Source organism: Psittacula echo (genome assembly GCF_963264785.1).
Source record: "Psittacula echo genome assembly, chromosome: 3".
Taxonomy (NCBI): domain Eukaryota; kingdom Metazoa; phylum Chordata; class Aves; order Psittaciformes; family Psittacidae; genus Psittacula; species Psittacula echo.
The window spans coordinates 67,192,034-67,205,263 of NC_137736.1; the positions used below are offsets into that span (position 1 = coordinate 67,192,034).

The 13,230-nt window shown below is 38.0% G+C and overlaps 1 protein-coding gene across 1 annotated transcript in view; it reads right to left on the reverse strand.

The window, feature by feature from the left end:
• Positions 1-13,230, reverse strand: part of MYO16 (myosin XVI) — a gene marked incomplete at both ends in the record, with an annotated part of 311,247 nt that overhangs the window by 193,135 nt on the left and 104,882 nt on the right. Inside the window, 2 exon segments of the mRNA XM_080613866.1 lie at positions 4,648-4,801; positions 6,148-6,223. Coding sequence (XP_080469992.1) covers positions 4,648-4,801; positions 6,148-6,223 — 230 coding nt within the window.

The window sequence follows — 13,230 nt, forward strand, 5'->3', positions numbered from 1 at the left end:
GGTAGATTTTATAAAAAGAATTATATCAAAGCAGATTTCGTAGTGACATTTTCATGGGCTCTTTGAGCTTATAGCTTTTGTTGGAGAGAACTTCCATTACTGTAATCCTCCCACAGGCAATTCTGAGATCCTCCAAACAATTTATAAACCAGTTAACATCTGTAAAATGCATAATTTCAGAAATTTCAGTCTAAAAACTTTTGAAAGGCACATAACAGAAAATTCAGGATGGATTAAACACTAGAATAGTGTTTGCAAGCACTATAATTGAAATGCAAGTTGTTACATACATAGAAATGTTCTGTAAAAAGAAAAATGTAGTCTCTTTTCTGTTTTGTTGTCTCAAATATGTTTATGTATATTTTATTTCACTTTCTCCTACTGATTTTGAAATATCTATTTCTATAATTAGTATTTACTTACTTAAATATGTATCAGAAAATATATACTGTAATTAATTTAGCATTACTTTGACAATAAATTCCTTATTGAGAGTGAGTAAGGCAGCTCAGTGAGTGCCAGCTAGGGCCAACCAACAACAGTTACCTTCCTAGTCCACGCTTCCTAAATCAGACAGAAAAAAGCACTCAATAGCTCAGTAGAAAAACTAGGAAAAGATATTCTAATACAATCAGCACTTCACAATAACAGGAATTCATTTTAATTAACCCAACACTTGCCTAAAGGAAACCAGGTCTGCTTGGTAACCTAGGAAAACACAAACATCCTGACTGCTAAACTTTTTTCTACCTAAGATACTGACCTTCCACTCATCTATTCATAGCGTCCTTCCAGAAATCAACATTGTAATTTAATTGAGAACCAGTAAAATTAGGTTTGTTGTCAGAGCACATGCTATTCATACTTGTTTGTACATATTTTTTGAGTCTGTTTTTGAATACTGCTCTCTTCTGAGAGATGGCCACAAAGCAATATGGCCACAACAGTTATATAAACTCTTGTCAAAGTTATCACCTCAGTTTAACCATGCTTCCTTATGTCAGGAGAGTCCATGGAGAATGGATACAATGTAGAATAAAGCAACAGTAAATGTGGGTTATTGTTGTGCACTCCTCTTTCTAGTAATAAAAAAATTGGTTTGGTACATAAGAATAACACAGACATTTATCTTCATCCTAGCATATTATACATTTCTCCATAGACTCCTTTGACAGAACATGAAAGATGAAACTGTTTGCTTTCAACACTAGCCACTGAAAAGGTAAAAGTTTTGTTGAAACTAGTCATCTAGGCTGCCTCTCTGATAAGTAACCTGGAGGCACTCTAGAGGATGATTCAGTATATCTTAAGAGTACGTCTACTAATTTGGAAGAACAACGCTCTGTATGGTTTTGTTTTTCACTGTGGAACAAGCATGTTGTTACAGAGCTGAGACAATTAGCTTTGAAATGACACCTGATTTTCACGTGACTGTAAATTAAGGTTGTGGATTTTTTAGCAAAATGGAACTCTGCAAACAGTGTGGTATATTTCACTTACAAAATTACACATTTTCAGAAGTGATAGCTGTGTCATGCATGGGCAAATACACTAATACTTTTGCCTTCCAAGAGTTCTCCCATCTCAGAACTGCTAGGTGGCCAGCAGATTTGCTGATACTCTCCTGCACTCACAGCTAGTGAGTGCAAAGCTCTAGCTTAGGAAGTCTCTAAACCTAGATTGCTGAAAGTCTTGAAAGTGTGCCAATGTGGCATTACTTCAACCTTACTGTACCCTTTTAATTGCACCTCAGCTATTTGCAAAGTCAGTGCACAGGGCTAAACAGATCTTTGCTTCGACCTAGTACTGTGTTCTCATATAGGTACCACCAAACTAGCTGCGGTCACACTCTTATTGCCAATAGAATCATAGAATCATAGAATAGTTACGGTTGGAAAGGACCTTAAGATCATCTAGTTCCAACCCCCTGCCATGGGCAGGGACACCCCACACTAAACCATCTCACCCAAGGCCTCATCCAACCTGGCCTTGAACACCGCCAAGGATGGAGCATTCACAACCTCCCTGGGCAACACATTCCAGTGCCTCAACACTCTCACAGTACAGAATTTCTTCCTTGATATATCCAGTCTAAATTTCCCCTGTTTAAGTTTTAACCCATTACCCCTTGCCCTGTCACTACAGTTCCTGATGAAGAGTCCCTCCCCAGCATCCTTGTAGGCCCCCTTCAGATACTGGAAGACTGCTATGAGGTCTCCACGCAGCCTTCTCTTCTCCAGCCTGAACAGCCCCAACTCTCTCAACCTATCTTCATATGGGAGGTGCTCCAGTCCCCTGATCATCCTCGTGGCCCTCCTCTGCACTTGTTCCAACAGTTCCATGTCCTTTTTATGTTGAGGACACCAGAACTGCATACAATACTCCAAGTGAGGTCTCACAAGAGCAGAGCAGAGGGGCAGGATCACTTCGTTTGACCTGCTGGTCACGCTCCTCTTGATGCAGCCCAGGATATGGTTGGCTTTCTGGGCTGCGAGCGCACACTGAAGCCGCCTCATGTTCATTTTCTCATTGACCAACGCCCCCAAGTCCTTCTCTGCAGGGCTGCTCTGAATCTCTTCTCTGCCCAACCTGTAGCTTTGCCTGGGATTGCTCCGACCCAGGTGTTAGACCCAATAGATGTTAAAGAGGTTACTCAGCCCAATTCCATATGTAAATCCATTTTCCTTGTTTTTTCATTTAGTGAACTTTGCTTTTTGAAAACTTCCGGTGAAGTTCTTCATATATAGCAGGTTTGCATTATTGTCATATACGCAGTCACTATATAGAAAACTCTCAAAAAGTAGCTCTCTTTATCCATGTATTTCAGGAAGGAAAAAGTAGAGAAAGATCTTTAGACTGTTTCTACTGTGTGCAAGTCATGTATTCCAGAGGTTGATGGGTTTTACCACCGAAGAACAGTACGGTATGTGCACCATGGCATAAACTTCTAGCATACGAACCACATGGAAATGCATCATCTAGATGCAAGAACAACAAAAAATAAAGTTCCCCCAAAAAGTTCTCTAAAATCTTTAAGAATAACTCTAACGAGGCATCATTGTAGAGTTACAGAAGTGACCTACCTTCTACTCCTGGTATTACAACTTCTATCAATAATTTAAAATAAAGGTTTTCTTTATGTTTGAGAAGGTAGGAACTTAGTTTCATACCTCAAAATTCACATTTTTCACTTAAAAGACATTTGAAGGTCACATAAACTTCTGGAGTATGATCCAAGTTACTGAAACAGTGAGTTAGATTAGAGAACTGTTTATTTCATAAGGAATTAATGAATTAATAAGAAATTAGTAATTCTGTAAGCGTTAGCGTCGTAAACCCAACCACGTATGCTAGTGACTACAAATCATGAAGCAGAAACAATACACTGTGTTTACCATTCATGAAATATTCAACTAAATATACTAAATTACTAACTATAAATATTACCAAATATACTAATTACTAAATATAAATATATCCCATGAAATTATGAATTGAACAGATTGATCATTTTGTGACAATTGCTCATTTCGTCCAGATTTTAATGTATACAAATATATCCTGCAGACCATAAATTATAACTATTATGAACTGGAAAAACAGATATATATCTTATCTGTCCCTTTATAAGAGTTTGGGTTTAGGTTTCTGTTGGTTTGTTTTGGGTCTTCTTTTTTCTCATCCTCCAGTGATTGTTTCAGAAAAATTAATGTCAATGTTTGACAAGCTTATGCAACCAATATGCTTCAAATTTGGCCAAAAATGGAAACTGCATACTGTATAAAGACATTATCTGTACCTTTTAAAATTCTCATGGATCGCAGTATCTTGAAAAGAGAATATGATAAATCAATGTCTTGCACTACCATAAAACTGCCATTAATGCTTCATATCTATTTTACACCTTTTTCACACACCTAAGACAGACTTCTCTTAAGATTCACAAGAAAATACAAAAAGATCAAAATTTACAGTTTAAGAAACAGATGGACTCTTCAATTCAATGCCGAATTCTAAGTTCACACTGCTAAACTTTACTTAATTCCACTTGAATTTTAAGAAGTACAACTCTAACTACAAATTTGTAACTGCTTGGAGCTGTATCATTTTATCTGTGACTGCACATATAATTTTGATTTTCAGGAGCTGTCCTTGCTTCTCTCATAGGCAATGGTAGCTTTACTACAATACTCCTATCCACCTTAATAAAAGGTTGTTTGGGTCTACAGTATTAACCCGTAATAAATCTCCTAAGGCAACCCCAGATAGTTTTACTGGCAATTATAACAATGCATTTTATTACTAATGAATAAACCATATTTATAGAATTAAGGTTGGCAAAAAGAGGTGGAAGATACAAACACAAAAGATTATTCAGTAGATTTCCAAGATAAAAGAGGTATTTAACCCATCAAATGGCACAGAATTACAGAATCAGAATGGTTGTGGTTGGAAGGGACCTCTAGAAGGCATGTGGTCCAACCTCCCTGCTCAAGCAGGGACAATCAGAACTGGTTGCCCAGGACCATTTCTGTGTGGGTTTTGAATATCTCTAAGTACACACAGACCAGATTCACAGATCGACAAACACAGTTCAAATTATAATCTGGCCTCAATGCATTACTCTCTAAAAACAGAAATACTTACAGTTTATTGGAAATTGTGGGCAGATCATGGATAATCTCTTCATATGGCTCTTCTTCAGATAAAGAAGAAACAGCTAAGGGGTCTTTCTTTTTTTCCTCCCAAACAATTTCAGCCTTCAGAAGCATTTCCTCAATGAACTCAGAAGCTGCAACATCTAAGATATTGAAACACCAAGATATCAAACAAAGAAAACAGTGCAGAAAAGCTCCTTTAAACTCAACTCTCTAGAGAAGATTAAGCATCCAGCTAGAAAAATGGATTACTCAGATATTGATCCTAAAATAACACTTGAGATTAATGCGAAAGCAAAGGCAAAGTAAATTCAGTATGAAATTAAGCTGTCATTTGTAAAACATCGAAACTATTCTCCCTGTGTAGTGAACCTATTGAATTATTGTTCAATAATTCATAGGACTTCAGGAAAAAAAAAACCACAACTGTTTCCAACTCTGCATTTCAGTGAAGACATGTACTTAAATACTCTTACAACCTTTTACATTTCTACAAACTAGATTTATATGTCTTGCACATATGGAAGTGCTGAAATCAGTTGTGTTTGAGATCAGAAATACAGTTAACTCCATTGTATTAAATACATACTAAAAGTGGTTAGTTAGCTATATTGTTAGATTATGTCAGTTTGGTCCATAGCCTTTTATACAAATAGAAATTGGAATGTATCTAACCACAAACAACTTCTCTGAGGTTAAGTGTCACGAAGATCCCTGTGAATGTATTCGTAGGCGGTACATTATTTGAAGGACAGCATATTTTGCTTTATTATACAAAGGAAGTTTCTCCTCACAATCTCTCAGATTCTATTTTCTACATTACTGGGTTCCTTCTTCATTTTATCCTACACACAGAAGGTTGAACAACCATGTTTCTTGGTTTTCACACTATCTAGCATTACTGACATCAACTCTGCTTTGATTACTGGATTAGACCAGTTGATCTGAACCTTCCAACCTAATGTAGTCTATAATTCTATTATCTTTAGAGACAACACTTCAGCTCCCTGTGGTTATCTGGTCTAAGAAGGCACATTCTTCTGTGGAAACAATAGTGGCTACACTTCAAAACTGGATGGTGAATTTGTTTTGAATCAACAGCTAGAGATTCCAGTTCATGAAGCTATGTACTATCATCAGTTGAGACAGAGAAAGGAAGTCAGTAAGAAGTCACCAAGGAAGTATAAATGCAGCTGCCACCAAGGCACTGAAGAATTTACAAGGAAGAAACATAGCTAAAAATAAACAGGGAATGCAACAAGTGGAAGAACATGCTATCATTTGATATGATGTCCTGCATGTTCATGACTAGTAGTTCATAGAAAAACATATATACACACATGGATATGTGTCTATAACCCTACACACTATATAAACAATATGTATACACATACATATGTGTTCCTCTGTGTGTATAAGAAAGCAAGAAGGGAAGAAAACAGTGTCACAGTAACCAGTACATACATCATATACATAATTTTTCACCTACCTGAAGGCTTTTCACCATTGAAGTTAAGAAGATTGGGATTTGCCCAGTGCATCAAAAGCAGCTTCACAAGGTTGGTCTAAAATGAGCAAAATCAGAGGTGTTTGAATGGCAGAAGTAGGACAGGAGCAGTATGCCTATCATTCAGTTTATTCATTCCTTCCTGTACGAGCTGAAATCATATAATAAACCACAGACAACACCTCCAAAATTCCACCTTTTGTAGCCACTGCACACATTTATATAAATCATGAGGCAGAATAAAATACAGTTCTTGTATTACTTCAATGTACCCTCAGCATAACTCCACTCCCAAAGTCTCCCTCCACCTTTACACATGTAAAGAGATCCCTAATAGTACAGAAAAAACCTCACCCTTCATCACCTTCTGTCGTCACTTAGATCACAAATATTTCTCTATGCCTAACTAATTCAACAACTGTGCACTATCACTGCCAAAGGGATCTGACTGAGATCCATCATGGAAGTAAGTCTGTTCTCTGTCAGTAGTAGAAATTGGCACATTTATCTTACGCTTACCAAATCCATTTAACATATTAGTAATGGTAGCAATTATAGTACAGTAGATTAAGGTAGAGTATCATATAGTGAAAAAGTCTAAAATATATTTTTCAATTCCCATAAGAATTCTGCTAGCAACTGTTTTTAGTGAGCTCTTCTATCAACCGAACCAAAGTCTTTAGAGGTATTTCTTTATCAAAGGCTGTAGTAATGTCCATCTACCCTGACAAACTGGTTGGTCACAAAGAAGTAAGAAACTGCACAAGGAGCAAAAAATACATTTAGAATACGAATACAGAGCTCAACTGAATGAGAGAACTGTTTGGAGTTTTGTATATATGCTAATTATATATGCAAGTATAAATTAACAAACAGGGAAGGACAGGATGAGCACAGGGGAAAAGAAGTTGTTCAGAAAAAGAAGGATTATTCAGAGCAGAAGAGAGCGACAGACAAATGAGACCTGAACTGGAAGGCAGCTAAGGGAAAGGATAGAAATTTGGCACAAAACTGAGCACTAAATAAGTAAGTAAAGGCTAACTGGAAAAGAAATTATAATAAAAATAATAAAATTCAGTATGGATTCAGTACACAGGAGGTGACTTTCTACAAAAGACCAGGATAAGAAGGAATGAGCTAAATGCAAAAAAAAAAAAAAAACAAAACCCAAAAAAACCACAACAACAAAAAACCCCAAACGTCTAATCACAGAAACCCAGGAAAATACTGTTACAAATTTCTACATAGAAATAAAAAATCTTGCTCTCCTCAGCTTTCTAATGCTGGCTTTCCATTCTGGCAGTAACAGCAGAAAATTGAACAAACTGTGGAAGCAGGGAGAAAGCCATAACAGGTTTATTTCCAAATCCAATTAGCCCTGCTTTCAACTGAAAACTCACAACATATATATCCCTGTGTTTTTTCATTATGAAAAAAATGGAACCTGCTTAATCACTGAGCTCACTAAATCAGCAGCAGTTGCATAATCTTGTTAACAGCCATTCTGAAAAGTGGTAGCGGTTGTATGAAAGGACGGGCGGTTTAAATGCACTTTCAGTTTAGTAACAATACACAGCTTTTGGGGCTAGCAAAGTTTTGGATTTGTGCCACAAGAAATCCCAGGCTCCAATACCAATGCTTCCTGCTTCCAATGAAATATCTCCAGCTAGGAATCATTGATGCACATCACCAAGATATTCAGATCACCGGCAATTTCAATTACCTGCTTTTGCATACACAAAACTGTCTGTGCTAGTTTTAACCTCATTCATTTATGTTTTAGATGGAGTATTTTAAAATCCAGTTATCATTTCTTCAGAACTGTGCCTAACAGTAGAAATATTTGTAGAATAACTATAGCAAATTACCACTATCCAAACACATTTCAATTGCAGAGTTACAAAGTAGATATGACTATGGCAAGAGACATATACAGACTATGACTATGGTAAGAGATACATACAGACTCATAGGTTTCAGTGTTGTCTTTGCCAATTCATGTTAAAAAGAAGAAAAAAAAAAAAAAAGAGTGAATGTGATGACTCACTGCATAGAAAGTAACGGCATTGTTTAAAACATCTACTCACGAAATATCACTTGTCTCGCTTCTACTCTTATGCCTCTAATTACTCATTCAGTGCCTTTTGACAGGACACCAGGAAAGCCCTTCGACCTTACTTTTCTCTTTACAGAACTTACCTCTGAGTACCCTCCTTCATGAAACACAAACTTAGTTACCTTTTTTCTGTACAAATACAGCATGTCTCTCTATCTCTTCTTGGTGTTCTGTCCAAACTGTAATTTTTCTCTGACATCTCCTGCTGGATATCTTGCCTTTTGACTGTCAAGAATGCTCCTGCAAGGAATATATTCTCACCTCCATCCTTTAATCTAAAAGCCCTACTTTTTAGATTTTAGCTCCTTGTTTTCTCACCAAGCCAAAAGCTGCTTGCCTTCATTTTCAAAGGCCTTCACAGATCCTCTATGCTTTACCTGTTTCCATTCATTCAGCATTCAGACTCCAGTACCCACCTCGCATCAGTCTGTGACTTTGGCCATCATTAATATATTTTGAAATACCTATTTCCCTGCTTTTTCTAGGGTGCACCTTATATTCTTAAGGAAGTCTTCAAATCATCTGCAAAGCTACATTGTAAACCTCCATTCACAGCCTGTTCTGATGTGATTCTCGCCAAGCAAAGAAACAGGTAATGCGCTACCATTCCATCATTCAGGTGAACTGAAATTTGTTTTACTGCCTGGGCCCAGAGGGTAGTGATCAGTGGCAAGAAGTCTAGATGGAGGCCAGTATCTAGTGATGTACCTCAGGGATCAGTACTGGATCCAATCCTATTCAGCATCTTCATTAATGATCTGGACAATGTGCTAGAGTGCACCATCAGCAAGTTTGCAGATGACAATAAACTGGGAGTAGTGATTGATATGCCAGAGACATATCAACATCACACTGCCATCCAGAGGGACCTCAACAGGCTGGAGAAACTGACTGATGGGTACCTGATGAATTTCAACAAGGGAAAGTGCAAATTCCTGCACCTGGGAAGGTGCAACCCCAGGCAGCAGTACATGCTGGAGGCCACCTGGCTCGAAATGAGCTTTGCAGAAAAGGACCTGAAGTTTCTGGTAGATACCAAGTTGAACACGAGCAAGCAACATGCTCTGGCTGCAGAGAAGGTTAAATGTTCTCCTGAGCTGCATTAGGAAGAGTGGTGCCAGCAGCTTGAGGGAAGTGATCCTTCACCTCTTCTCAACACTGGTGAGGGCACACCTAGAGGACTGTATTGAGTTCTGGCCTCCTCAATACAAAAGAGACATGGAGAGTCCAGAAAAAGGCCACTAAGATGAGATAAGATACTGGAGCACCTCACATGAGGAAAGGCTGAGAGAGCTGGAATTATTCAACCTGGAGGAGTGAAGGCTCAGGGAGATTTCATCCATGCAGCTAAATACCTGAAGGGAGGGTGCAAATAAGACAGAGCCAGGCACTTTTTGCAGTGGTGCCAAGTGACAGGGTAAGAGGCAACAGGCACAAACTGAAAGACAGGAGGTTCCGTCTGAACATCAGGAAACACTATTTCACTGTGATGGTGGCCTAGCACTGGCACACAGGGTGCCTAGAGAGGTGTGTAGTCTCCATTCCTGGCAACATTGAAAAGCTGCCTGGACATGGTCCTAGGAAGTTTGATCTAGGTGACCCTGCTTGACCAGAGGGGCTGGACTAGATGACCTTCAGAGGTCCCTTCCAACTTCAAACATGCGTGATTCTGTGTAATATGGCAACGGACACCTATGACTTTTCCAGAAAAGACACTTTTTCTTCATTATAATCAATCTGTTAATAAAATTTGAAGAGCTTGAATATTGATGGACATGAAAAATTCTTAGTGAAAATACATAAAGAAAGCTTATACTAATTACAGCTTTACAGATGTAGGATGAAATTAAAAGGGGGTTTGTGCATGTAGAAACTGAGCTTGACAGACGAGACAGAATACATGATCAGATGTGGAAGCAGACCATCACAGTTACACCAAAAGGAGATACAGTGCTTTTTTCCAAAATAGCAAAGTGGGAGAAAAGGCTGCTTGCTTACTGTGAATTGAGCCTTAGTCCTCAAAGGAAATACTACAAGGAAATGAAGTGCAACCCACATTAATAGAAGCAACACATGATCTAAGTAGTGAGAAAACATGCACAAAGGAACAGAGAAAACACTGACTGGGCAGGGGAACACGGGAGTTGAACAGTTCTTTAAAACTAATGAATCATGCAATGCAACACTGAAGATAAAAAGCTGTAAGATGACAAACGGCAACATAAATAAATTTACTGGAATAGGCAAATTATAAATCCTTCAAATACAACCTCCCCATACCAAAAATGGTGTTTTCCCACACACTAAATGTTAGCCCCATCCTCAGTTTCATAAATGACAGGCTTAGGAGCACCAGTGTTGGCCAGCTGACAGACTATAAGGCCTGTTGCCACAGATAAGTGATTTCAGTGACAGGGTAGAAAATTTGGGGCATGGAGGAGTAATAGCTTTTCCTCAAGAATCTCCCTGAGCACTTGAGACTGCAAAGCAACTGCAAAATCCTCTCAAACAATATTAGTTTTACTGCTACTGAATTAGCTAGGGAGAAGAACCAGTGCTCCTGAAAAGTGCCCTCCACTCCTACCTCATCAAATATTCCCCTCTGAAACTATGCACAAGATGCTACATCTCTGCCAGCACCTGCAAAGCATAAGTTGCTGGCTCTGACTGAGCTTTGAACTCTTATTATCCAAGCCCCAGTGCCACTTCCTCAAATCCCTTACTCCCTTTTCTTTATCATTGGAGAAATACCTGCTTAAGTTGTAAATTCAGAAAGCTGAAGGTTTTATGCAGATGTCCTGATGTGCTATTTTGCACAGCAATGAATATGCATCATCCAATTTGCATGCACCTCCAACAGTAAATTCCTCCAGTCTTACTTTTCTTCCCTGTCAAAACCAACATTTCTCTCCAGTTCTCCACTCCTGTCTTTTTGTTTCAATATTGGACATTTCCTACCATCCTCAGTGACCTGGTTCACCAGCCTTTTCTTCAGCCCCCACCATAATTTCTTATTCCTCAGGTCCTTTTTCTCTGTTCCCTGTATCCGAGACTCCCAGCTCCCTACATGTATCTCCTGAACTTGTTTTCTTCCATTCTTTTATTGGTGCTCTGATTCCTTTTTTTTAGACACACTATATTTTTTTTTCCTTCTTGACATCTATTCCTCCTTTCTCTTTGACTAAAGCTTCCCCACCCTCTTTCTTCAATTTCCGTCCACCTGCTGTCACTTCTCAGGTTCCCACTCCATTATCTCTAGTGGATCAACAGCCTTAGACCTAAATCTGTATAATTCTGGATCATCAACCTCACACTACTGTGTGATTGATACAGTGAAATCCCCAAGTATTCTTTTAATATCTAAGGTGTTTATTCACTAACCACAATAAAACCCATAGGCAGAACACATGAAATACCACTGGTAACATCATTACAATCTCCAGTCTTCACCACTGACTAGGATGGCCTACATCTGCACTCATAAGAACCAGTATTCAGTTGTCCATAAGGCTATACTTTGCTTCACTGGGTTGGAAAAATGCTTACCTCAGTGTGTGATTTTTGTTGGCCAATTTGCTAGGATTGCTGCTGTAAGTGCTTGAGTTTGGAAGAACTTTTGGTTTTGATTTTTTTGGGGGTTGTTTATTTATTTTTTTTCTTAATTAAGTAGAAAAATAAATTAACCAAAAATTAAGCACTTATGGAAGCAGGGTATGGGAAAATATATTGCTTGACCCTTGTGAGCTCTAATACTTGCATGATTTGAAGATATTGTATTAGACAGAAGATAAATTCTGTGGGCTGAGAATATTCCTTTTCTTGTCTGTTTGAAAAATTGCCAATACATAGCCAAGTGTCAAACCTTTAAAAAAAACAGCCACCAGATGCCTATAAAACAGTTTTTTTATTATAATGGATAAATCAAAGAGACCGCTTTTGTTGGTATGGTCCACTGTAGGCCTAAATGCTAGTCTAACCAGAATTAGTGGCCCTGTTTAAACATCCACTTGGATTTGCAATCCATCTACAGATTTGCAATTAATAAAAAAAAAAAATATCAGAGAAGTAGTTTCAAGTTTTATTATTACTACTACTATTATTATCATTACTAAGATTCTGAAACAGAAGCGCTGTAACTTCATGATAGTTATATATTCAGCAGATCGAATAAATAAGATCAGATAACTCAGGGAGTAAAAAACATTATCAGGTAAGTCATGGAGTAATAAAACTCGTGAGAAAAACACTGGAGACTATTTAACTAATGGAATGTGGTGATAATAGGCATTTCACTAAGCATCAAGGACATTAAGAAGAAGAGTGCAGATTAGCAACTTTAAGCTACTCCGGAGTGAAACAAACAAAACAAATTCCAAGACAGATACTCTCAACATTAGGTAGTAAGGTAATTATTAACTTATTAAGAGTCACTGTGGATTGAGTTTTGAGGATCATATACTTGTTCTCCACTACATAATAGCATGCCTTACAAGACTGAGTATCCCTTTTAGCCCAAGTCTCATATGTAAACCCTTAAATAAGAGCAATACTGTTTAGAGACTAAATAGAATTTTCTCCGCGATTGCAAAAGTGATCCACAGTACTGCTCTAGACACAGAAAATGATGTCTGAAATTCATTACAAATCTCCCTTCTTAATACAGTATAGATGACAAAGATATTTTTTTCCTATTTGAATGCAGAAAAAAGGGGACCATCACCACCTGTGGTCAGCAAAGTGGAACAGATTAGAAAAAGTAGGTTGCAGGAGTAAGACTAGCAGCAGGATAGACAAAAGTGGAGGGGGAAAACCAGAGCACAGCATGGATAAAATTATGGACTTCGGAACTAACAGCATGAAATAAATGAAGTGAAAGGGAAGAAGAGAGACGTGGCAAGGAGGCAGGATGTAGGTAGAGACAGCCTAAGCAGAAAAGAAAATTAAAGAAG